Below are 27,242 nucleotides of genomic sequence, written 5' to 3'. Positions count from 1 at the left end.
ATATCAGCTTACACGGCTGCCATGTTAAAGCATTAATGAATCTAAAATACAAGTTTACTGACTTGGGCAAATCCATATTCTCGTATGGTTGGAAAACAAAACAAATCAAATGGGAGCTCTTCCCTTGAGGTTAAATGGAGGTTTTTTTATATATATATTTGGAGTAGTGGTAACTACGTAAAAGTTTTGTGTTTTTAAGTCTTTGAAAATGACCAACCTTTATACCATATGATGAACAATTACCCTATTGGGGGCACTCCAAGTTAATAATCTTGTAGCTGGAGCAGAAAACCGCTACAAAGCGTCTCTTCCTCTGGAGGCCTCGGCATATCAGTATGTTATACAGACAGCTAATTGATGTCAATGAGCAAATTGTAATGCTTTGTTTCTCCTGTGATGGCGCCACAGGGGAATTGAACACTCAGTGTTTGGTTCCTCCACTGATTACAGCTGATCACTGAGGTTTCCAGCAGCGGTACACCCTGTGATCTGATTATTTTCAGTAGACCCTAAAATTAAGTTTGGTTTCATAGTACTTGGCAACTCAATTTAATTTAATTTTCATAATGGGTATATTATTTGATTATCATTCGGATAAACTTGTTGTAAAGCATGAGAATGACATAAATATATACATGTTTTTCCACATACTAGGAGAGGAAGAGGAGGAAGAAACTGTTACTCCAAAGCTGACAGCTGCACCTGCAGAGGAAAAACCTGCCAAGAAAGAAGAAATGAGTGATGGTAGTTTTCTTTTCTTTTTTTTTTATATTGTGGTCATATGTTTGCCCTTTCTTGGTAGTCTTTGTCTCAAAGTCTATCACCCTCTCACAACCTCAAACAACTGAACTATAAAACAATACTACATTTTGGTATATAGAAAATTATTGATATTGAATTATATAGGCTGTACGTACATGGAAACGTGCAGGTATTTTTAAGCACTTAATAATTACACATTTACAGCATATCCAGAGGATGTGGTAAACCGGCTGTCGCATCCAGGCGGAGAATGAATGGAGCGGTGGCCGTGTAAAAGCAAGCTTGGCTGTTTCTGTAGCTCCTGTAAAACTGGAGAGAGCTGCACACCTATGATCTCTCCATTCACTCTCCTTCTGCATGCGGTGGATGGCTCCCCAGGCACTTTGGGGGAACCTTGTTCTCCCCATTGGTGGGGGTCCCGGAGTTGGGAACCGCAACTACATGGATATAACATAAATATGTGAGTTGGGAATACAACCTCTTTACAAGGAGTCTCAGAACTGAAAACCCCCTGCGTTTGCATGGAAAATGATCAAGCATTTTTGATAACCAGAAATACAAAATATCACACAATGAAAACCTTTTGCAGTTCCAATTCTTCCCTTTCCGATCAGTCTGTGGATGTCCGGTGCATGTGTGTGGCCGCCTTGAGGCATATTACGCACTGTCTGAGTGGAGCTTACAATCTAATTTCCCGATATCTGCAGCCAAACTTGGACACCACAGGACTTCTTCAACAATATGTAACTGGGTCATACCCATTTTGAATGGAACCAGGTTCTCGTTATTATTTTCATTGCCAATGTTCGTTATTATAACTACTGGTTGGTATATGCAGATTAGTGAAAGATTAGCCTGACTTGTTCCTATCGATCATATTTCTTTAGTGTGAATTTTATTCATGTAATTTGCAATTACTGTGATATTTATATTCAGATTGATTACCGTATACAATGATTTCACAGCCCCACCACACGAGCTCACAGAAGAGGAGAAACAGCAGATTGTTCACAGCGAAGAATTTATAAGTTTCTTTGACCAAAGTACAAGAATTGTTGAGCGTGCCCTGTCCGAACAAATCAACATTTTCTTTGATTACAGTGGCCGAGACTTAGAAGAAAAAGAAGGGTAATTATGCAAAACACAATACATTTTATAATCTTCTCATGTAGAATTTGTAGAATGTACTTTTTAAGATTAGAGCTAATCTTTTGTTGATATTTTTCCTTTTTAACAGGGAAATACAAGCGGGCGCAAAGTTATCTCTGAATCGACAGTTTTTTGATGAACGTTGGTCAAAGCATCGTGTGGTCAGCTGCTTGGACTGGTCTTCTCAGGTATTAAGAAGAAGCCACCATATTTATAATCCTTTTGCTTTAAGGGGTTCTCCACTTTGGACAATCACTACTTGTTAGAAGGGTGAATTGACAATAAGCTGATCTCAGTGTCCATTTGCTGGGACCCCCAGTGATCAGCTGAAACCTGGCAGTAAGTGTTTAATTTCCCTACCAAGCCATCATAGTGGTAATAACACAGTGCTCATCCATATGAATGGGTTGTCTGTGTAAGGCCAGGATTACACACAAAGTTTTGATGGTTTTTGGCTTATTTCTTTGAGCCTAAGCCAGAAGTGGATCCAAAAGGAAGGAATAAAGAAAAGACTTATGCATCTTGTTTCTTTTGTATTCACTCCTTTATTTGGCTTAAAAAACAGAACCAAAAACTACATTAAAAGAGCAAGTGTAATCCTGGACTAATGCTGGACTGGACAGGTCATCAAGAGTGAAGAGGACTACTGCTGACTACTCTGGCCGAGAGATGATGATCCTGAACACAGGACCCCCCTTTGTTAACTCAGAATTCCGTAATAGGGTGTATGAAAATTGTTTTTCTACACTGGATATCCCCTTTAAAGTAAAAATCGATTTGAATTTGTCTTCTTTCATCATGTAGACCTATCTAAACAGGTGGAGGTGCAAGCTCACGGGCCTCCACTGATGCCATTATTTAAGGGACTGGCATGCTCTATCTATTTTTATTACAAAACTCTTAAAGGGGTTGTCTTACCACCTATCCACACGATAGGTGATAAGTGTTTGATCGCTGGGGATCCCAGCGGATCAAGAGAATGGAGGTCCCGAGCACCCTTATGAATGGAGTGGCAGTCCCATAGAAAATGAATGGACCTTCCGCTCCATTCATAAGGAGCGGAAGGTCCATTCATAAGGGGACTCAGAATCCCCGTTCTTTCGACCAGTGGGACCCCCATCGATTTAAACGCTTATCACCTATCCTATGGATAGGTGATAAGTTGCTGTGGTGGAACAACCCTTTTAATACTGCACTCTTCAATGAAGCAGTATTGCAAACTTTTTGTTGGAAATTTCCAAGAATCCGTTGCGATCAGTGGTCACCGATGTTTTTATACTGTCCTCTTTGACATGTCAGAAAGTATATGAAAGGAAATACCCATGTTGGATATTGATATTTGCTGCAAGTACATCAATAACCATGCCTTACCTGTTACAATTTGGCATTATAACGCTGTCCTATTTAGGAATTTACTTGTTCAGTGTCAATGAATGGAACATCACACTACGAAACTCACTGGCCATATGTCAACGTTTATCCTGTAGGGCTGGAGTTTTTACTGTAATTGACAGCTTGTTTGTTTTCAGCATAAAATGTTGGCCAACATTATGAAACAGATGGTCGAATATGTGCAGTAACTTAGGTACTGAAATGTAATGCAAAGCAAGTCCCCACAAGAAAATCGCTAAATGTTCTATGAAAGTTTTTTGCAGTACAACTCCAATGATCCCATGTGCTGCTGATTCCTGCTTATTGCAATTTTTTTGCCAGATCCTAGATAAGCAAAAATCTCAGTGTAGCGATTTCCCAAAGGATTTTACTGTACATTAGAATAAGTATCACCGCTGGCAGGCTTTTTACATGGTGGCATGGACATAACCGTAAAGTAAGCCTTTGCATGTAGAATCGTGTAATCTGCCACTCACTGCTGTCACATCCTTTGTGGAACCATTTTAAGGGTCCCATGTTGGGGTGAAGTCCCGTCCCCCCAAGTCATGAAGATTTATTGCGTTACTGTTCTCCTGAATCGCACTGATTGTTAAATGTTACTACATCACAGTGCAGGGTTATTTATATTGGGTTGACAATATATCCTATCTCACCATTTATAGTAGAGTTTTGCCACTTTTTTAAACTGGGAACGCCAACGTTTTGGTTGATGCAGTTTCTGAACATCCTTCGGCCGTGAAGTGACTTAATGCTTCTGCAACATAGTTGTAGTTTTCTGTTGATGTCGCACAGCTTACCAATACTACATAAAAATAAATTTTGAGACAAGGAGGGGGGGGGGGGACTAAGACCAAGTGGCATCAAAGGACGTGTGTTTTTGGTGTGGCTCTGAATCGCCTGACAAAACGTGCTATGTAGCCCTGCCCGCATTTTTTAGCCACCCAGCAAACCTGTTATGGTTTTTGACTGTTCATATGTGCATGCCTTTTATGTCCTGACATGAAAGTATTATTTGTGCATGTATGGCTGTATTATTTGGGCTTTGTATGATATTTTTAGGTGTGCATTAGGGCGGCCTTGTTTAGGAAGGAGTATGGCGGCTCCCATCATTCATCTAGAAAGAGGGTTGACATAGGATTCTCTATAGTATGTGCAGCTGAGGGATGACCGATCTGCAGTATAAATTTATATTATTGGTGATTTCTCTGACAGTACCCAGAGTTGCTAGTTGCATCATACAACAACAACGAAGACGCCCCACATGAACCAGATGGTGTGGCTCTTGTTTGGAACATGAAATATAAGAAGACAACCCCGGAGTATGTGTTTCACTGCCAGGTATGAAACCAGACATTTTATGCTAATCATTTGGATTCATGCTCTGCTATGCCCCAAATACAAGTTCGCATAATGATTTCATTGCCCCTATTTAAACCACATGCATTTGCAAACATGTTGATTGAGCTCTTCATCAGTTCAAAAAAAATAAAAATCCTTTTCTTCTGGACCTGTTGACATCATTCGCATGGTTTTATGGTTGCCAAAAACCTGGCTGTTACATCCCTTCTGATTTATATTAGTTCAAGCCTTCCTGGTCCCAAAGAAAGATCCTAGCTGCTTTCTCATGTCAGACAATACTTTTTGGACCATTAAATGAGAAGAACGTGGCCCGAGGAGATGGAAACAGACTTGTTTAAGTGGAAACACATGCTAAAATTTCTATCATATTTTGAAGTAAAGAGAATAGCTTAAATGTGTTTGCCAACAAGTGAGCAGCTTCTATTTTCTGGATGTCAAAATTTGCTGAGTTTATTGTGATGGATTAAATGTAGCGTGTAATCCGGAGCTGTCAGATTACTGTCAGAGCGCCGTGGAGATGACTGACAAATGTTAATTTTACTGAAATTGAGATGAGACAACCCCTAAACATTACTGAGTTTTAAACTATATTCTGTGCCGTTTTTTTTCTCTTTGTGCCTCTTTGAAAACTTTCAATAGCGTTACTTGACAATGAGTAGTTAAGGATCTGCTACAAGATGTTACAACAATTCATAAACAGCAGTAGAGCTGTGTCATGAGGAACATTGTATAACCCAACTGGATAGTAGTGGACCTGGAATCTCCACAATGTTATCATGGTCCGGGGTTATCACCCACATTTTTCTGGTAATTAATTTTGCTGTATTGAGAGGGCCAATGGGTTGATGGTGACCTTTTCTGTTCTTTTCCGATTATCAGGGAGTTTCTGTGTTTGAAAATCCTGTTCCCTATTATATAATGTGTTCTCTACTGTAACTGTGTTGAGATAACGTTTGAAAGATCCCAGATCCCGGATATCCGTCCTCTTCAGACAAGTGTAGGCAGTAATGTAATATAAGCCTTTTATGAACTTGTATTTTTGTATTTTAAAAAAAATAAGGAAAGTCGGATGGAAATTTCATTTTCAGGCTTTACTAGTATGAACGCATTACCTAATAATTCTTGGTATAGCGTCAGACCAATATGTGCCATTACCAGTACTCGTGCACCATGATGACCATTAACCTGTTTGACCCTAATACATAGCGATTCTGTAACTCAGACTTTGACATTGAGGTGTCATTCATTATAGCTCTGTACAAGATCCAGATTCTACAAAGCTGTAATTGGGCACCCATAGACTTAATCGGTTATTGTACCTTTTGTATGCCTCCATTTTGATAAGGAGGTATATGGAATTTTTTCCTGTTGGGTTCCTTATGAATCCAACAACAGAATAAATGGTCCCATGTTCCATTGGAAGCCGGGTTATGGAGGTATTCTCCCGTAGAAGACTGCTGCTAGGGGCAAATATATCCAACATATGGCATCACACAGAGCATCATACTCTTGCACAGGTTGTATGTTTCCATACGGCCTCCTGCTTAAGGTTTTGCCATGTTCATGAAACTTAGCTGTTCATTATTGTTAGTTTCAGGGCACTATTCTTCATCTCCAGACCAGGAGAAAAAGCATTTTTAGAAACCCAATAGCTCCAGCGATCACATAAAGACATTAAAAACTATGAACACCTTTGATATTGGAAAAAGTTATTTTTATCGGTTAGTGGTCACCTTGAGTTTAAAAGAGTTGCACTAAGTTTCTGGCAACGACCTCCTTTCCTTCATTCATTTTCAGATCCCCTGATGCAGTTTACAACATGCTCCTATTTTTAGAAATTTCTCATGTGATCATGTCCGTCCCAGTAATACATGCTGGATGTTAGTTCTGTGTATTTAGGATGCTACTCTACTAGTTCTCATATCAGCACAGCTTCATTCCTGTACTGCTTTCCTCCTCTAAAACAGCCCTTATATAATCTCTCACCTGTGCTGATTTCCCCCTCCCTCGAGCTGCAGAGTCTGCCATATGTGCTCTCCTCTCTATCTTTTACTCTGATACTGATAGTTGATGCAATCTGCCCCTCTTCACATTCTGATCTGCTGTGTACAACCACCTCCCCCTCCCTGCGAAAAGAAAGGGGGGTAGAGCAGAGAGAGCCAGTAGAAACAGCAGGACAACCAGCTACGTAGAGGAGCTTCGAAGACTCTACAGAATGAAAAAAAGTAAAACGTTTTTAATGAAGGTTTAGAAAGTTGCTAATTTTAAATTTAGGAAGCAAATAAACAAAAATGTCAGTGCAATGGTGTCCTTAGCTTTTAATGCTTGTATAACTGTACTGCATATACATTTGTGAATTAGGGCTACTAGTGTATTAATATATTTTATTTCATTTTTATTTTTTAGTCTGCGGTTATGTCTGCTGCGTTTGCAAAGTTTCACCCAAACCTAGTTGTTGGTGGCACATATTCAGGCCAAATTGTCTTATGGGACAATCGAAGTAACAAGAGGACGCCAGTCCAAAGGACTCCACTATCAGCTGCTGCTCACACGGTAAGGGATAACTTTTTAGGGGTGCACTGGGCCTTTCGGAGAATTATTTTATTTGACATAGAACTAAGGCTATATTCACGTATTCTTTTGAGGCCTCGTTGCAGATTCCATCATATTTGATGAGAAAAATAGCTCTGCATCACTACGGCCTATCCTTAACAGTCCTTGCAGATCAGAGGTGCACAACCTTTTTTGGACCTAGGGTCACATTGTGATATTGTACCGCTTCAAAGGGCCACAATGAAACTTAGAGGTATCTTTATTTAGAACACTTGTATCCCCAGCTGCTTAAAACAAATGAAGCCAACTTTACACTTTTCGTCAATATTTCTTGACCCCCATTTAGGTTACATAGTATGGGTAGAATTGACTATTCTATCTGCCCTAGGTGTTATGTGGAGGAGGCTGATCTGGTCTTTCCCTCACGTATCAGACTAGTCGAAAAATATAATGGACCTATTGCCTACTATATTAGAAATTTTACTACCACCCTTCCCAACGCCCCGATTTGGCTGCTTCTATATAGTATTCTCGGGTGACCGACCACAATCCATTCTAATTGTGAGCCCAAAAATTAGACCAGATGATTTTCCTTGACTGTTAGATTAATCATTGTATCTCCTCTAAACCTTATTTCAAGAAGGCGCATCTAAACTTCATCATTGTTCAATGACCTCATATAACCTTGTATCAGACTTGTGTATAATACTGTGTATTGTTTATGTACTCCGGTATGATGTCATACGGTCATGCCTCCATTTTTGCCATCTTTTTGGTTTTTTTCTTTTATTGGATCTGTCATTTCTTATGTTTTTCTTCAATAAAATGAGTTTAAAATAAAAATTTGTCCGGACACCACATCTGAACATGACAAACCGCATTCGTTGTAATCATATACTGTATGTGTATAGATTATTTTTTATCGTATTGTTAAATGCTTTGGATCAATAACTTTAAACTTTAAATATATTTTGTCTTTTAGCATCCAGTGTACTGTGTTAATGTGGTTGGCACCCAGAATGCCCACAATTTGATCAGTATATCAACAGATGGCAAGATCTGTTCATGGAGCCTTGATATGCTCTCTCAGCCACAGGTTAGTCAATAATCTAAAATCCGTATTTTTGATGTGAATAAAAAAAAAAGATAAATGCGCTATTTAGCCTCCCCTCCCCCCAAAAAAAACCAAAAGACAACAATCGACTTATAAACTGTACATTAAGTCAAAGTTTACAACTTTACTTCTACAGAACGTACTCAGTATGCGCCATATGTCCGGCTTTTCTTACCCCCAGAGATCTGCCATTATCGCTGATGGAAGCTGCGACTAAACACTCAAATGTAGCATAACAGGCCGGTCAATCAAATGAATGGCCGTCGACGTCAAAGCATAGACGGGCTGGGTCTCCCAGGGGCTCGCTCATATGGTGTGGCTTTCTATTCTGGCTAATAGATGGGGGTCCCAAGAGGAGATGATGACCACCTCTGATGTTTATTTGCCCTAGTAGGGCATATGGTCTGCGGTTTTCTTCATGAGAGAACTCTATTTTTTTTTATTAAAGTGGTTGTCCTCTACCGGACAACTGATAACCTATCCTCCGGATAGGTCATCAGTATATGATCGGTGGGGGTCCGACACCCGGACCCCGCACCGATTGGCTGTCTCTGTGCATCGGACGTTCATGCCAGAACCAGATGGCTCCAGCCACGGAATAGCGGCCGAGCTGCAACGCTGCAGATCTGCTCCTATTCAAGTGAATAAGAGCAGAGCTGCAGTTCAGCATCATGGCTGGTATGTGATGCACAGAGCCAACTGCTTCCTGCTCCATACATTGCATACTGAGCAGCTCATTGGTGCGGGGTGGTGTGTCGGACCCGCACTGATGACCTATCCAATGAATAGGTCATCAGTTGTCTGGTAGTGGCCAACCCCTTTAAGCAATTCCCTAATACTTATCAGCTGAAGAAAACAACCTTTAAAAGAAACTAGCAGGTCATTTTGTATGTTTTTTTTTTTTTATACTGATGCTCAACTCTCCCATAGTTTGCTAGATAATGGTCAGTTCTTCTGGGATCAGCACTAAAGGAAAAGTTCAATTCATAGTTCAAACAACACCGTTCTACCAAAATGCTGATTATATAGCGCAGTGTTACTGATACACTTGATACAAGTCTTCAGTAAGGTCATTGCCAGTCCATGAGGATGAGAAACTTGCTAGTATAACTTAGAGGCGAGGGTTGTCACATGGCGGAGTTATTTTATTCAGAACAGTAATATATTACAGCTTCTCGTTAAAGGCATTTATGCCTCTTTACTGGTAAATTGGTTTATTTAACCCAGGAAAAAGATCATATATCCCAAAATGTAACATTTGAAGCGTTACTGCATATGACTTCACCACCACAGGAATGCTCTAACAAAATAAAGAATATTATCCCCAATTTAAAAAATATTTGTCAATTTATTGTTTTTCTTTTGAGTTTTTTTTGTCTTGGTGGCTTGTGCAGATTTGCATAAAAGGGCACTTAAAGAGGCTCTGTCATCAGATTCTCAAATCCCTATCTCCTATTGCATGTGATCGGCGCTGCAATGTAGAGAACAGTAACGTTTTTTTTTTAAAAGCGTTCATTTTTGGCCAAGTTATGAGCTATTTTATATATATGCAAATGAGCTTTGAAATGGACGACTGGGCATTTTTTTTTTCGTTATGTCCATCTGGGCATGTATTGTGTTTTTAACTGGGCGTGTTTACGTGTATGACGCTGACCAATCACTGACCAGTCAGCATCATACACTCCTCTCCATTGATTTACACAGCAGCGATCTGCAGCCACATACACAGAGATTAACGTTAATCAAGTGTCCTGATAATGAATACACATGAAATCCAGCCTGGACGTCATGTGTATTCAGAATCCTGACACTTCTGACTCTTTTCTTTGAGATTTCCAGCAAGGGAAACGAAATATCGTTTACCTCTGTAATCTCACAAGATTATGCGTGGCTTGCTGGAATCTCACAGAAAAGAGTCAGAAGTGTCAGGATTCTGAATACACATGACGTCCAGGCTGGATTTCATGTGTATTCATTATCAGGACACTTGTGTATGTGGCTGCACATCGCTGCTGTGTAAATGAATGGAGAGGAGTGTATGATGCTGACTGGTCACTGATTGGTCAGCGTCATACACGTAAACACGCCCAGTTAAAACCGCAATACACGCCCAGTTGGACATAACGAAAAAAACGCCCAGTTGTCCATTTCAAAGCTCATTTGCATATATATAAAATAGCTCATAACTTGGCCAAAAATTAACGTTTAAAAAAAACAAAGAACGTTACTGTTATCTACATACAGCGCCGATCACATGCAATAGGAGATAGGGATTTGAGAATCTGGTGACAGGCAGTTTTGGGTGGTGGTCTCGGACAGAAGGTGAGGCTTATTGTATGAAATGTTGTGGGCTATGCCAACCGCAACACACTACGCGCGCAACAGTCAGCTGACCACACACACACACACACACACACACACACACACACACAGCGCGCAACAGTCAGCTGACTACACACACACACACACACACACACACACACTACGCGCGCAACAGTCGGCTGACTACGGTTTTCTATATCTCCCATGTATAGAGCGGGCCATGCACTTGCTTGGCCATGACTCAATTCATCTCCTTCTGTTAGCAGCCTTATATATTAGAGGCAACTGGGAATGCGGGGTCTTGTTCTAGCAATGAGTGGGGGGGCTCAACTATTGATAAGTAATGTTATTCATGGGGAAAACCCTTTAAAGAGGACCTGTCTGCTCTCCTCACATGTCTGTTTTAGTGAGTACTTGAATCTCCATATAATAACAATGTTGGGGCATCTTATCTTAGAATTTTGCATTGTGCTGTTCCTATGTTATTCCTCCTGGAAATGGATAAATAAATTGACAACCCGGTGTTACCATTCCCCATGTCAATAAGGTGTGTCCATACACAATCTATGTCAGCACTGATTGGACAGTGTCAGTGTGTAGGAACACGCCCCATTGACGAGAAATGGGAACGACTAGTTGTTTGTATATACATTTTAAGAAGGAACACAGAGTTCTAAGAAAAAAATCTACAAAAATAGTTAGAGCATAGAAAAGTATTTACTAAAACAGACATGTCTGGGGGATGACAGGTCCCTTTTTAATTCTCCTGCCTTTACTGCAAGTTTTAACATGTACATGACCGTAAATACCTTTTTTGGTTTTTGTGCAAGGAAGCACAGGAATATAATCATAAACATTTTTGTGATTTATGTCCTGTCACTTCCTTTCTCAAAATAAATTCTATGTATTTGTAGTATCCCATGTAATTTTTGTAAAGCTAAAATAGAAATCTTTGAGTAGGCTGCAGTCATTACGTGGTGTGGAGAATACATTACACAGAGCTTGAGAATACATTTTTGCCCCCTACTTCTCTCCAGGACAGCATGGAGTTAGTTCACAAGCAATCGAAGGCCGTAGCTGTCACCTGTATGTCCTTCCCAGTGGGAGATGTCAACAACTTTGTGGTGGGAAGTGAAGAAGGTTCTGTCTACACAGCATGCCGCCATGGAAGGTAGAATAAAAAGTCCAAGCCTTTTTCTTTTTTTTTTTTTCATGCAATTCATAGATCTGACAAGGAAGAAGTCTCCCTAATGTCTCCCAGAGTGAGGCACATCGGCCAGAAATGTCTGGTTAACCCCTTCCCGACATTTGCCGTACATGTACGTCATGGAAAGTACTGACTTCCCGCATCTTGCCGTACATGTACGCCAAATGTTTGGGACCGGCTCAGAAGCTGAGCCGGTCCCATCATCACCGGATCTCAGCTGTATCTTACAGCTGACATCCGGCTGTAACGGCGGGGACCGAAATTAGCTTCGATCCCCGCCATTAACCCCTTAAGTGCAGCGCTCAAACGCGATCGCTGCACTTAAGGTGTTTGCAGCTCATCGGAACCCCAGTAATGAAATTGCCGGGGTTCCGGTGGCTGCAATGGCAACCGGAGGCCTAATACTGGCCTCCCGGTCTGCCTAGCACCGAAGCCGGTCAAGATCCGCCCGGCGGCGGAGCCTGATCGGCTTCCGTAGCTGTCGGCAAGATGGCGCCGGGTCAGGAGCTGATCCGGCGTCATCAGCGGTGGAAGTCAGCTGTACTGTACAGCTGACATCCACCTGTAACGGCAGGAACCGGAGCTAGCTCCGATCCCTGCCATTAACCCCTTCGATGCAGCAATCAAAAGCGATTGCTGCATCGTAGCGGTTACTAGCAGATCGCCAGCCCTGACAGGCAATCGGGACTGGCGACTGCTGTTATGGCAACAGGAGACACAATGGTCTCCTGCTCTGCCATTACGGAAGCCGATTTAGGCCCCGCCGGGAGGCGAAGCCTAATCGGCTTGCTGTCAGTGAATGACTGACAGATCTAATACATTGCACTACATAGGTAGTGCAATGTATTAGAAAAAAAAAAATCTGACCGTTGGAACTTCAAGTCCCCTAGTGAGACTTGAGAAAAAGTGTAAAAAAAGTATAAAAAAGTGCACAAAATAAAAGTTTGAAAACAGTAAAAGTTTCAAGTAATCAAATAAAACACAATCCCCCTTTTACTCTTATCAAGTCCTTTATTATTGAAAAATAATAATAAACCATATGTATTTGGTATCGCCACGACCGTAACGACCGGAGGTATCAAAATATTATATTATTTATTGCACGCGGTGAACAGCGTAAAAAAAACCCGTAAAAAACGTTACCAGAGTTTCTGTTTTTTGGTCACTTTGCCCTACAAATATTAGAATAAAAAGTGATCAAAAAGGCGCACATATCCAAAAATGGTACCTATAAAAACTATAGCTCGTCCCGCAAAAAACAAGCCCTCATACAGCTCCGTCGACAAAAAAATGAAAAAGTTATGGTTCTCACAACTTGGCGACAGAAAAAATACATTCTTTTTACAAAAGTAATTTTATTGTGCAAAAAGTTGTAAAACATGAAAAAGTTCTATAAATTAGGTATCGCCGGAATCGTACTGACCCGCAGAATAAAGTTAACATGTAGTTTATAACGCATGGTGAACGCTGTATAAAAAAAAAAACGAAAAAAGCTGTGCCAGAATTGCGTTTTTTTGTTTACCTGGCATCCCAAAAAATAGGATAAAAGGTGATCAAAAAGTCGCATGTACCCCAAAATGGTACCAATAATAACTACAGCTCGTCCCGCAACAAACCAGCCCTCATACCGCTACGTCTATGAAAAATAAAATTAGTTATGGCTCCAATAAGTCAGGAAATAAAAAAATATGCAGTTGTGCCCGAGGGGAACATTTCTTCTGTTTGAAGAGGCGATTTATCAAGGACCTAAAATTAGGGAACCAGGAAAGGGAGGGCCCAAACATGTCCGCTGGAAGCGACGGTGCCCGTATTACACCAGGACAACACTTTCCTAGCAAAATTCCCCAAACTACAAAGGCGCGGAGTGTGGACCAAAGGGGGATAATAAAGGACGCCATTTATCAGTGCGACACCGGCCTGTGCGGAAAGGATCGATCACAGCGTAACACACATCTATGGATTATTTTATTGTTTTTTTTTACCCCATTATACCACCTGACTATGCCCCTGATATACTCCGCCCGGCTTACATATGCCCTACATTATAAACGGAAACACCAGTAAGACTCCAAACAAAACTACTACCAAGCAAAATCCACGCTCCAAAAGCCAAATGGCGTTTCCTCCCATCTGAACCCTACAGCGTGCCCAAACAGCAGTTTCCTTCCACATATATGGCACCGTCATACCCGGGAGAACCCTTTTAGCAATTTTTGGGGTGTGTGTCTCCAGTGGCATAAGCTGGGCACGACATATTTGCCACTGAATGGCATATCTAGGGAAAAATATAAATTTTTAATTTGCACCATCCACAGCGCATTCATTTATGGAAAAGATCTGTGGGGTGAAAATGCTCACTACACCCCTTAATAAATGCCTTGAGGGGTGCAGTTTCCATAATGGGGTCACTTCCCAGGGGTTTATTTTTATTATTTCACATCTGAGCCTCTGCAGTTGTGAACCAATACTTTGTAAATCGCCAAATTAGGCCTCAATTTTACATGGTACCCTTTCACTCCTGAGCCTGGTCGACTGTCCAGGCAAGAGATTAGGGCCACATGTAGGGTGTTTCTAAAACCAGGAAACCCAGCATAATAATTAGAGAGCTGTCTCGTTATGGTGGCACAAGCTGGGCACCACATATTGTCCACATATCTGTGGAAAAAATCCCATTTTCACTCTGCAACATCGAGTTCACACTAATTTCTACAAAACACCTGCAGGGTTAACATGCTCACTACACCCGTAGGTAAAAGCATTGAGGGGTGTAGTTTCCAAAATGGGGTCACTTCTGGGGGGTTTCCACTGTTTTGGGCCCACAGGCGCCCAGAAACCAATCCAGAAACATCTGCACTCCAAATGGCGGTCCTTCCCTTCTGAGCCCTGCCGTGTGCCCAAACAGCAGTTTATGACCACATATGGGGTATTGCCGTACTCGGTAGAAATTGCTTTACAAATGTTGGGTTCTTTTTTTCCTTTATTTGTTGCGAAAATGAAAAAATTTGCGCTAAAGCTACGTCTTATTGAAGAAAAAGGATTGTTTTTATTTTCACTGCCCAATTCTAATAAATTCTATGAAACATCTGTGGGGTCAAAATGCTCACTACGCCCCTAGATGAATTCCTCAAGAGGTGTAGTTTCCTAAATGGTGTCACTTTTTGGGCGTTTTCATTGTTTTTTCCCCTCAGGGGCTTTGCAAATGTGACATGGCCGCCGCAAACCATTCCTGCTCAATGTGATCTCCAAAAGCCAAATAGCGCTCTTTCCCTTCTAAGCCAAGCCGTGTCTCCAAACAGCCGTTTATTACCACATGTGGGGCATTGTTTTACTCGGGAGAAATTGCTTTACAAATTTTGTGGTGCTTTTTCTCCTTCAGTCCTTGTGGAAATGAGTAAAAATAAGCTAAACCTACATTTTCTTTGAAAAAATGTTGATTTTTATTTTCAGGGCCTACTTCCAATAATTTCTGCAAAAAACCTGTGGGGTCAAAGAGCTCACTATACCCCTAAATAATTTCCTCAATGGGTGTAGTCTCCAAAATGGGGTCACTTGTGGGGGGTTTCCACTGTTTTGTCTCCTCAGGGACTTCGTAAATGTGACCTGGCCTCCGCAAACCATTCCTGCTAAACTTGAGCTCCAAAAGCCAAATAGCGCTCTTTCCCTTCTCAGCCCTGCCGTGTCTCCAAACAACCGTTTATTACCACATATGGGGCATTGTTTTACTCGGGAGAGATTGGTTTACAAATTTTACGGTGCTTTTTCTCCTTCAGTCCTTGTGGAAATGAGAAAAAATTAGCTAAACCTACATTTTCTTTGAAAAAATTTAGATTGTCATTTTCAGGGCCTATTTCCAATAATTTATGCAAAAAACCTGTTGGGTCAAAACGCTCACTATACCCCTAGATAATTTCCTCAATGGGCGTAGTTTCCGAAATGGGGTCACTTGTGGGGGGTTTCCACTGTTTTGTCCCCTCAGGGGCTTTGTAAATGTGACATGGCCTCTCAAACCATTCCTGCTAAACTTGAGCTCCAAAAGCCAAATAGCGCTCTTTCCCTTCTCAGCCTCGCCGTGTCTCCAAACAACCGGTTATTACCACATGTGGGGTATTGTTTTACTCGGGAGAAATTGCTTTACAAATTTTACGGTGCTTTTTCTCCTTTAGTCTTTGTGAAAATGAGAAAAAAAATCGCTAAACCTACATTTTCTTTGAAGAAATGTTGATTTTAATTTTCACGACCTACTTCCAATAATTTCTGTAAAAAAGCTGTGCGGTCAAAATGCTCACTGTACCCCTAGATAATTTCCTTGAGGTGTGTAGTTTCCCAGATGGGGTCACTTTTGGGGGATTTTGACTGTTTTAGCACCGCAAGAGCCCTTCAAACCGGACATGGTGCCTAAAATTTATTCTAACAAAAATAAGGCCCCAAAATCCACTAGGTGCTCCTTTGCTTCTGAGGCCGGTGCTTCAGTCCAGTAGTACGCTACGGCCACATGTGGGATATTTCCTAAAACTGCAGAAACTGGGCAACAAATATTGAGTTGCATTTCTCTGGTAAAACCTTCTGTGTTATAAAAAAAATTGTACTAAAAATTTATTTCTGCAAAAAAATATGAAATTTGTAAAATTCACCTCTACATTGCTTTAATTCCTGTGACATGTGTAAAGGGTTAAGACATTTTCTAAATGCTGTTTTGAATACTTTGAGGGGTGAAGTTTTTAAAATGGGGTGACTTTTTGGGGGTTTCTAATATATAAGGCCCTCAAAGCCACTTCACAACTGAACTGGCCCCTGTAAAAATGGCCTTTTGAAATTTTCTTGAAAATGTGAGAAATTGCTGCTAAAGTTCTAAGCCTTGTGAGGTCATAGAAAAATAAAAGGATGTTCAAAAAACGATGCCAATCTAAAGTAGACATATGGGGGATGTTAATTAGAAACAATTTTGGGTGGTATAACTGCCTGTCTTACAAGCAGATACATTTAAATTGAGAAAAATGCTAATTTTTGCAATTTTTCGCTAAATTTTGGTGTTTTTCACAATTAAATACTGAACATATCGAGCAAATTTTGCCAGTAACATAAAGTCCAATGTGTCACGAGAAAACAATCTCAGAATCGCTTGGATAGGTGAAAGCATTCCGGAGTTATTACCACATAAAGTGACACATGTCAGATTTGAAAAATGAGGCTCGGTCAGGAAGGTCAAAAGTGGCTAAAGAGGGAAGGGGTTAAATATTTAATGGAAATTGACCCATTTAGGAAGGACAAAAAAAGGCAACATGTGAACAGCTCTGCATCTGCCTTTCAGTTTCTTGTTTTGCTTTCTCAGCTTCTTTCTCCGCACAGGTGTTCAGAATGGAACATAAAAAATATTGGAGAAGCTTCCGCCCCCCCCCTTTTCCCCCCCCCCCCTTTCTGTGCGGGTAGAAGAGAATAAGACCGATCAGACAATTTATTTGAAGGCTACGTACACCGCCTTTGAAAACCATTTTATTTTTATTTTTTAAAACTTTCTAATTTAAAAAAAAAAAATACTTTTGACTTTTTTTTTTTTTGATACAGCAGCTTTGTATTCTGTATACAGAACAGCTTTATCTAGCAATGAAACCTTTTGTCGGTCAGCTCAGCGGCACTGATGGGTTCAGTGTAGACACGCATTATTGAGCTGTTACCGATCACATCTAACAGGTGGATACTGCGTATCAGAGCCATGCAGGACCCGCTGATACTGAACCCGTCAGTCCCACAGACCTGATGGATTCAGGTCTCCGAGCTAGATACTATAGTTACTAGATAGTTTTTCTTAAATACATAATAGCATATATTATTTTATTTTAGAGTGGTCACATTGGAAATCTATGGCTGTGTTCACACTGAGTTTTTTGCAGGAGGAAAATTCCTCCTGCAAAAACTGCTCCAGTAGGTTTTTGCACAGTGGTTTGACAAAAACTCGTCAAAACACTCGTCAAGATTTTTTATTCCTCTTTCTGACTGATTGAAATGGGGTTTTGGAGGCGGAAACCGCCTCAAGATGGGTCATGACGCTTCTTTTTACCGCGACGAGTTTTTTTTACTCGCGGTAAAAAAAACTCGTCCAACTCCCATTGAAATCAATGGGAGGCATTTTCGGGCGGTTTTTGAGGAGTTTTTTGGCGCGGTTTCCGCGTAAAAAAACTCAGTGTGAACAGGGCCTATGTAGGTTTTCTCTTAGGTTCACGTAGATAATGTTGTTGCTGGGAATTTTGATGGTCTCTAAGAGTTCATGGTTTTTATTTGTGTTTTATATTTTTGTATGTAATTGTGGGTGTCCATGTTTATGGAGGAATAAAATAAAGTATTATGTTTTGGACTGTACAGGTCTAAATTGTTTAATTTGAGACATATTTTGGTTTAGTACTCAGTGCTAGATAGAGCTGCTCTATATACAGAATACAATGCAGCTGTATTTCAAAAAGTAGAAATAATTTTTAATGAAAAGTCATTAGAAAGTTGCACCAAACACACCAATACATATCTGTATTAAAAAAAAAAAACTTTTCAGAGGTGTACGTAACCTTTAAAAGACTATCTGACCACAAAGCTTTTAGACGTGTGCTGGCCCATATATACAGTGTTCGGGCATTTTAAGAAGAATTGTTTTTTTCAAGAAATTGTAAGTGACAACTCCTTGTGGGCAAAACAAATTCCATCCCCCCATTGCCCAATTTGCTGTTGTCCGTTTTTAGCTTGCGAAGATACGATGCAGACCTCTACTGTAGTTAAGAGACTGCATTCTGAGTTCATGAATTCTACGTGATCGCCACGTATTTCATCGATGGTCCATTCATAAAAGTTAATGCATGACCAGATATAATTGGCCATGGATTGTATTTCATTTCCAGATGAACCGGAACTACGGTATGGTTAAACACGGTTTTATGAAATGGATCCTAAATGCAAAAAAATACTTTCACAAATGTATTTGTTTTGAAGCACAGCTAACACCTCACTACCTTTTTTATTTTGTGCATCAGTCCGCCAGTTTTTTGTGTAATAAATATATAATAATTTTTTTAAAACGATATGATTGTTTTGATGCATTTTGTGCATTCTATTTTCATTGTAGTAAAGCCGGTATTAGTGAAATGTTTGAAGGACATCAAGGACCAATTACAGGAATCCACTGCCTCTCTGCTGTGGGAGCTGTGGACTTCTCTCACCTCTTTGTCACCTCCTCCTTCGATTGGACGGTGAAACTGTGGACAACAAAGGTACATTTCTGTGAAAGATCAAACACCAATACTTAGCTATGTTCACATTTATAGAACATTTTTACCATTTATATATAAATATTATATACCATACACTGTGAGACTTTACATACATTACATTGCTTGTACTGATCTTGAGTTACAGCCCGTACTTTATTCCAGAGCTGTCACAGTACTGCTAGTTGCTACTAGAAACCGTTGACAGACACACCCCCAAGGGGCTTATCTAAGCTCTTGAAAACTTGTGCTGGGAATCTGTATTTTATCTTCATCTAAATACTGTATACTATCTAGTATAAAGACTACTCTTCAGGGAAAGTTCATCACTAACTCTGTACAGACACTGATCAAGCAGGGGATGTTGGACGATACAGGCTCAGAAGCAAATCTAATTGTGAAAACAGCTTTTTTATCTATCCCATTTATAAATTTGTTTCAACACCCACAATGGCTGCCTTCACTGCCAGCATACTGCAGATAGTCATAATCCTGGTCTTGGTAATTTTCTCCCTTAATTTCTGTCTACACTATGTAAAAGCTATGGCGTCAGGTCTCTTTTAATTATAAGAATTTCTTTTCACGGAATGAGTTTTTTTCAGCACAAGTAAAAATGTTCTCGCCTAATGCAGAATTGTCGGTAACACTATGGGTTGCTGTTTCCATTTATCCATTACTTAAGAGTACTGTAGGTGGTTATAAACGAAATAATTCAATTTACTGAGAGCCCGGCAGAGAAAGAAGCCGATGTAAGGTTGTAAAGGCGAACATATAAATAAAACGTATGAACCCGTGAAGTGCATGCTAATACAAATGATCTTAATTATAGTTTTGGCAATGTTAGAATCGTTAATTGAAAATTGCTTGTTGTATTCGCAGAGTCTCTGAATATTCCCTCACTGGGGCCTGCTTGTAAAATCCCCTTATTGTACTTCTCGCTTTCCTGACAAGCATTTGAGAAAATAATTTTACCGAAAGATGACATACAAAAATGTTCAGTGTGTGCATAAAAGATATTTATCTATAATCATTATGAAAAAATAGTGCATTTTAGACAGAATAATACCGCAGGCTGCTTCCATGATGCTCACCTGTCACTCATGGCGCCAATTCCTGCAATAAATTGTTTGTAAGTGTAGCAATATCAGTACTTTGGAGGTAATTAGGCAGAAAAATGGAGGAAGGTAGCAATCTTCAAATATAAGTATTACAGCTGCTTTAGATAGTAAAATAAACCTGCATATACATTGCACTCAAACCACTATTGCTCTACTCGACGGATAAGAAACCAATAATCATCTTTCTAGAAAATATTGCCTGTATGGCAAAATAATGTTTTACTACACACCCAAAATAAGACGCCTCTTTAATAATGTGGTCTGTGCTTTTACCACAACACTTTTTGAAAGGGGATTATCTCTCCATATCGTAACATTACCGTGTAGTTACAGTGCGGTGTCTACCATTTTATATGATACGATTATGTCCGACGAACCATCGAAATTACAGAGACCTAATGGTTGTGGTGTTCTCCCATGTCTGATCATATTCTGATTGACATGAATGAGCACTGCCGCCTAAAATAAAGAAACATCGCAGAGTATAAGCACAGCTCTTCTGCCATTTTTGTTGTATCTGTTTTTGGGTAGGGCAGTTGACATCCAGTATGGCTGCCATTTAGTTGTCCTTCCTGATATATATGAAACATTGCCATTTCAGGAGCCTGGGACAATGGGATGAAAGCCCCTGTGTAAGCGCTACTGCCAGCCATACTTATTGTCTTAGCTTAGCCCATAACACACATAAGTAAGAAATGGATGAATAATGGGGCAGATACTCAGCACTTCTGTAAATCAGAGGGGCCAACCATGATACTTCTCACCATGTATAGCCACCGTTATTCTATCAACTTCATTGTGGTCACTATGGCCTGAGCTTCAATGTCATTTATAAAACTACAAACAATAAACAGGTCCGCAACAACGGAGGCTGTGACGTATGCTTAACAGTGACATATGTCACCCGTAGGACGTTATGGCTTTCGTTGTCGGCAGCTCTTCAATAGCTTTTCATGACGTATATTTTAAATGAATACCGGATAGGCAGTAGTCACTCATAGACTAATATGGTATCTGTTTAACATATGTCATTTAAATTTCGTATGCGTTAAAAGGATGCCTGAGACATAGGCCATGCAGTTGCATACATTATCCATAGGATCCCATGTTAAAAATAACATAACGCGCGGTATTGTGAAGTCTACTACGCTATTCCATACCAGAAAAAAGTATACCAGCCCAATGGAGGCTTAACAGACACTTCTACCACATCGCTCCTTTGCCTCCATGGTTCCAGATTACAAACCAAATAGTATGTGTAGTTTAATCCTACTGAAAAGGCAAATGAGGGTTACTCCACCGAGGAGAGGGGGCATAGAGAGTGGAGTAACACAGGGTCAGCCTACAACCATGGAGACACATAGATCCACATAGGAGCTGTATACACAAACAGTAGGATGTTTTTGATCAAGCCTATTTGCAAGTTGTAAAGCTACATATAACTTTTAATCCTAATATAATAGTCCAGTTTACTGGAAAATGTGCGCACAGGTCAAGTCTGACTTGCATTAACCCTTATATCACTTGACCTTCCTGCTACATGACGAGGGAAGTTAAAGGAAAAATCTAGGAGGCAAACATTATCGTGAGTTCTTAAACAAAAGTTTAACTTAACTATAATGCAGGATGAAAGCCGCCATCGTCTCTAAAATTCTAGTTGCGGCACTTGTGTCAATGAAGTTATTAAACAGGCTGTACTGCCTTCATGAGACGTTCTGAACGCAGTCTTTTGACTTATTTTGCCTTTCTCTCCTAGAATAATAAGCCTTTGTATTCGTTTGAGGACAACGCCGACTACGTTTATGACGTCATGTGGTCTCCCACTCATCCAGCCCTATTTGCTTGTGTGGATGGAGTAGGGCGACTAGATTTGTGGAACCTTAACAATGATACAGAGGTAAGCAGGCGGCTACATAATAACCATTGGTCCGTTCAAATACAGTCATTTAAAAAAAAAAAAATACATTAATTTGATTAAATTAACCTCTACTTTACCAATAAGAATGTCCTGTTGTGATAAGACATGCAGTGGGTAAATGCATCTGTAAAGTAACACATGGAAGCAATTTGCTTCTCTGTCTTCCAGATGAGAGAATGTCACCAGGGTTTTCTGCTTGTGCCACTTGCCTTATTTAAGGGACTTTAGTTAAATTGATATTATATAAAATTAGAATTGGGTGAGATTGGACCGATGGGAGTCCCACGGTTCACTGAAAACATGGGGCCCGTAGTTCCATTCCCAGTGGGAGAGGTGACTGGTCATCAATGGCCTGCCCTCCGCTCAACACTAGAACCTATTACAGCCTATATCTGATTGCTACACAATGTCTCCCGCCAGCCTTTCTTGCGATCAGTACACAAACCGCACATAACTTTTGTTTCTTTATTCCTTCTCTTGTCTTGCATGATTTTATTCTGTAGCTGTGTTATTTATTTATTCTATTGCAAGTCGACAATCTTATTTCTTCCCTTTTAATGAGTTGGAGGGACCTATATCAAGTATATATGCGCAGCATAGAGCTGCAATGTATCGTTCTAGCAGGTAAAACTTCCTGTGATCACATCTGTACATGCTTCAAGCTGTTAAATGGTGGTCACCAAGATGTGGAGAAACGTAGTTGCTCAGCAACCTGCAGGAATGGGCTGCAAGAGAAATAATCATACAATCTGTAAATGTATCTAAGGCCTTATTTACACGAGCGTGTTAAACGTCCGTGTGACGGCCGTTGAAACAACGACCGTCCTATGGACCTTTGTAATTCAATATGGCCGTTCACACAGCCGTTGTTTCAACGGACTGTGTGAAGGGTCCGTGAGAATGTCCTATTTTTTTCCACGCTTCACGCATCCCTCCATAGATTCTTACCTATGGGGGTTGCGACACATCGTGTCCCGCAGCGATGTGCACCGATGCACCTCGGGCGTGAAAAACTGCCATTTTTCATGTCCGAGATCCGTAACGCTCTTGTAAATAATGCCTAAGGCTTCGTTCACATTTGCATTGAAGTTCCCTTTGTGGGTTCCATCAGACCTTTCCATAAGGGGAACACACAAACAGAAACCATGGCTTTCTGTTAGCATTACCGCTGATTTCAATGGTAACACTTGCGTTGCTAATGCTTTTCATCCGTTCCGTAAGGGTTTCATTTTTTTGGTGCAGTCAATAGCGTAGTAGACTACGCAAAGGTCTGACAGAACCCACAAACGGAAACCCAGACGCAGATGAGAACGAAGCCTAAGACTAAACTATATGTGTACAGTTACTGCAGTGGCATTCGGCTTTATGATAAGTAATTGTGGCCATGCCGTTCCTTATTTTGGCATAATCGTGTCATTGATATGCTGATTAAATGACATTACTGTGAGAGGAATCTGGCAATTATATTCTTTTTCTTGTTTTTGCCTAAATAAGATTTCATATCGGAGAAATTAATATAATATAAACTTTTGTATACTTGGAAATTAAATAATTATCCCATTTAAATCTGCGTATGAAGATTGGTCTGATAATGCTTTTATTTTGGTACCTCGAGTGGTTAACAAGCCGTTTGCTGAGAGACTCTTAAAGACTCATTAAACCTTATTATTTTGTAATTGTGTTTGATATAATAGATATGAACTGATTCAAAGATAATTATAGTTCTATAATTAATATCCGTGTAAAATACAGTATTGTCATGGCGCAAACTTTTGTCCATTTTTAGGAAGATTTAGTCGCTTTATTTAATGAGCTATTCCTATAACCGCATTTATTTTAGATATAGAAAAATACAGCTATTGGAAAAACAAAAACCACTTCCTAATAAAAAAAGTCTTGTACCCCTGACACCATTAAAAATAATAGAGAGCAGTCTCTTGCTATATTTTGGAGACATGTAGGTTTTGGAGAGATATATCAAAACTGGTGCAAAGGAAAGTGGAGTAGTTGCCCATGGCAACAAATCAGATTCCACCTCTGGTGTTTGAGGCCTTTTAGAAAATGAAAGCAGCAACCTGATTGGTTGCCATGGGCAACTACTCCACTTTTCCTTTGCACCAATTTGGAAAATATCTCTCCCATGGGCTACAAAAAGTTGTTGTTTTTTTTGTTTTGTTTTTTAAAGATAGACGGAAACATTGAAGAAGGGAGATCAGTTTCTTATAAAATAGATAGAAAATGGCCCGCTCTACTACTGATAATACCAATAGTGAGTGAACTGGTTATAGTCTGCTGTATTTTCAAAGACTCAAGATTAGAAATATAATACAACGAAACTGTCTCTCCAGGTGACTTAAGTTCCTGAATTCCTTTCAATTTATTTGTACCGTTCTGCAAGCTTTTTTGTTATTACGGGGTATTCCCATATAGGACATTTGACATATCCACAGGATATCCAATAAATGTCCGATAGATGCGGGTCCCACCTCTGGGACCTGCATTGATCTCTAGAATGGGGCTCCTGACACGGTCCTACCTTATACCGCTGGTTTCCAACCATTGAGTTATGAGGTGGCCAGGACTACAGACACTTCTTTCTTTAACTCCCATAGAAGTGAATAGGGGCTATGTAAACAGTGTAGCACAGCGAGCTACACTGTTTCCGTAGCTTCCAAATTCCGGAAACTCCGCTCACTGTGCTCTGCTTTTTCCATGACTCCTATTCACTTCTATGGGAGTTACAGAAGCAGCGTTGCGAGCGCTGATATTTCCATACTCCTTGCCACGGCATACCTCAGTGACCAGCGGGAGAAGGTAGGAGAGGGGTCAGCGGGCCCTGTTCTAGAGATAGAAGTGGGACCGGCAACTATTGGAAATTTCCCGGTTGGGAATACCCATTTAACAGGTTGTTTGATCGTGTGGTTAGGAGGTGTCAATAGTTTGGTGATCTTAGAAGTCTTGATTCTTTTATGGGTCTCATAGAATTTTGGTTCATTTTACATGTAGTTAAAGAATGCGTAATAATTATATACATGTGAATATAAGATATTTCTGACGTATCCAATCTAATAATGTCTGCACCGTAGTTTGTTATTCATGTGGATTTGCAGTATATCGCGGTGTGAGGGAGCGATGACCTGCTTTATTCTCACGAGCATTTGTGTATCTTGTCTTGTAAACAGGTCCCTACAGCCAGCATTACAGTGGATGGAAACCCAGCACTTAATCGCGTCAGATGGACTCATTCTGGTAGAGAGATCGCTGTGGGAGATTCTGAAGGACAGATCTTTATTTATGATGTGGGAGAGGTATGTTATTCTGTTTTACCTTCTTATTCTATTCACTTGCAAAAACAGATACTGTGCAAAAACAGAGTGCTGGTGTATCTCCAGCAAGGGATGGCACTGGCTCCAAATGTATAGTTTTTTTTATGTGTTATTGTTGATATGGGGATGCCAAATATATGTACAGTTAAACCCTCTTTGAAACGATCACCCAAAATTGCACATAAGTGTTCTTCCAGGGGGGGTGGTAGTCTTAAAGGAGTTGGCCAATGTGCGTATTTCTATAGCGTTCTCGATTGTGTATTTCCCATCATATAAGAGGTGGTGGCTGGAGTGTTCTTTGGTTTGAGATATGCATTGCATGCCAGCCATGGTGCTTACGATTGCAAAGAATCAAATGTCAACTATTTTGCTATTTTATATATGACCCACAATGTAGACTGTGTGGGAGATTATTCAAAAGAAAAGTGAATTACTTGCCCAAAGCACCCAATCAGATTTCAGCATTAATTTAACAAAGGGCCTCAGGAATAGAAGAGCTGGCAGCTAAATGGTTCATATGGTCCACTTTTCCTTTGCTCCAGTTTTGATAAATCTCACGCTGTATGTTTTATAACGTTGATTCTTTCTGCCTTCTACTTAACAGCAAATTGCCGTGCCACGCAATGATGAATGGACCCGCTTTGCAAGAACACTTGCAGAAATCAATGCCAACCGGGCCGATGCAGAGGAGGAGGCGGCAAACCGCATTCCTGGATAAACCATTTATATAATGTGTGACGTCAGGAGACCCGCCCTGACATAATATACCCTCCAGAGCGCTAGCATGTATCTGTTCAAAAGATAATTTATGAAGCCGTATGTGGACAGAATCTGTGGACTACAATGTTTTATAAACTTCATTGCAACCAAATGCAGCGTCCCTTTTTTTTTGTATCTCCACATCTGTCCTCCTGTGTCCCTTCTCCATGTGTAATAACAGTCCGCCGCTATCTGACTTGTGGCTGGTATACCCTTTACTGTCAGATGAGCTGGTCAATGTATTTCCACTTTTTTTTAAATAAAAATCCATTTCCCGTACTAATGTACATCTTATTTGTAAGCTGAAAGCCTAACCCCTCAGGATAGCACTATTAGGGCTGTATATGTGTGCAAAGGTTTGCCATGTTTCCAGCACTCGCACCAAACTACTGCATTCAGTGGACACTTTTGTGTTAATATCGTTACCTAGTCTGCCATTTTATTAAAGGAAAATGTTTCTAACGTGATATTTCCAATGACTGTCTCGTGTTTTGTCTGGTACATTAAGTAAAGACCAATAGATTTCTGTAAAAGTATGTGATTGGTATTTTCTTGGTTATGATGATACTGTACATCAAATGATATAAAAATAATTGCATAATAATCATCGTAGCCATGTATACATAGGTAGCGCTGTGAAGGAGACTTTTAGCACAGCATCATACACTAATCAGCGTCATACACTTCTCTTCATTCCAGCCCAGTTGATTCATAGCACAGTGTGATCTCGCGAGATTATGCTGTGACGTGACTTCCTCCCGCAAGTCCTTCACCAGAGCGGCGGAAGACTTAACGGACAGCGCCTCCAGCCATGCCAGGACTGCAGAGGCTGGAGGCGACGTCTGGTCAGTCTTTTGACGCTCCGTGAAGGACCTGCGGGAGGAAGTGACGTCACGCGGTGCTATGAATCAAGCTGGGCTGGAATGAAGAGAAGTGTATGACGCTGATTGGTCAGCGTCATACAGCTGTTCTATACAACGCCCACTTGGTGAATAAAAAAAAAACGCCCATTTGGG

The 27,242-nt window shown here is 40.4% G+C and overlaps 1 protein-coding gene across 1 annotated transcript; it reads left to right on the top strand.

Moving 5' to 3' along the window:
* Positions 1-551: 551 nt before the first annotated feature.
* LOC142700931 (cytoplasmic dynein 1 intermediate chain 2-like) lies at positions 552-26,338 on the top strand. Its single transcript, XM_075848124.1, has 11 exons — positions 552-744; positions 1,728-1,890; positions 2,000-2,099; positions 4,516-4,641; positions 7,069-7,215; positions 8,198-8,311; positions 11,689-11,822; positions 18,964-19,108; positions 21,980-22,120; positions 25,324-25,449; positions 26,072-26,338. Exons 1-11 carry the CDS (start codon positions 567-569, stop codon positions 26,183-26,185), a joined length of 1,488 nt encoding a protein of 495 aa, XP_075704239.1. The 5' UTR covers positions 552-566; the 3' UTR covers positions 26,186-26,338.
* Positions 26,339-27,242: the final 904 nt, after the last annotated feature.

This window comes from Rhinoderma darwinii, unplaced genomic scaffold (assembly GCF_050947455.1).
Source record: "Rhinoderma darwinii isolate aRhiDar2 unplaced genomic scaffold, aRhiDar2.hap1 Scaffold_1983, whole genome shotgun sequence".
NCBI classification, from domain to species: domain Eukaryota; kingdom Metazoa; phylum Chordata; class Amphibia; order Anura; family Rhinodermatidae; genus Rhinoderma; species Rhinoderma darwinii.
This window is presented reverse-complemented; position numbering and strand designations above follow the sequence as displayed.

Bases quoted from the DNA above. Each gene is read 5' to 3' on its own strand.
- LOC142700931 (XM_075848124.1), top strand. From the start codon at position 567: ATGGGTATATTATTTGATTATCATTCGGATAAACTTGTTGTAAAGCAT. The intron at 1,891-1,999 runs GTAATTATGCAA...CCTTTTTAACAG, and splicing joins GACTTAGAAGAAAAAGAAGG to GGAAATACAAGCGGGCGCAA. The intron at 22,121-25,323 runs GTAAGCAGGCGG...TCTTGTAAACAG, and splicing joins ACCTTAACAATGATACAGAG to GTCCCTACAGCCAGCATTAC.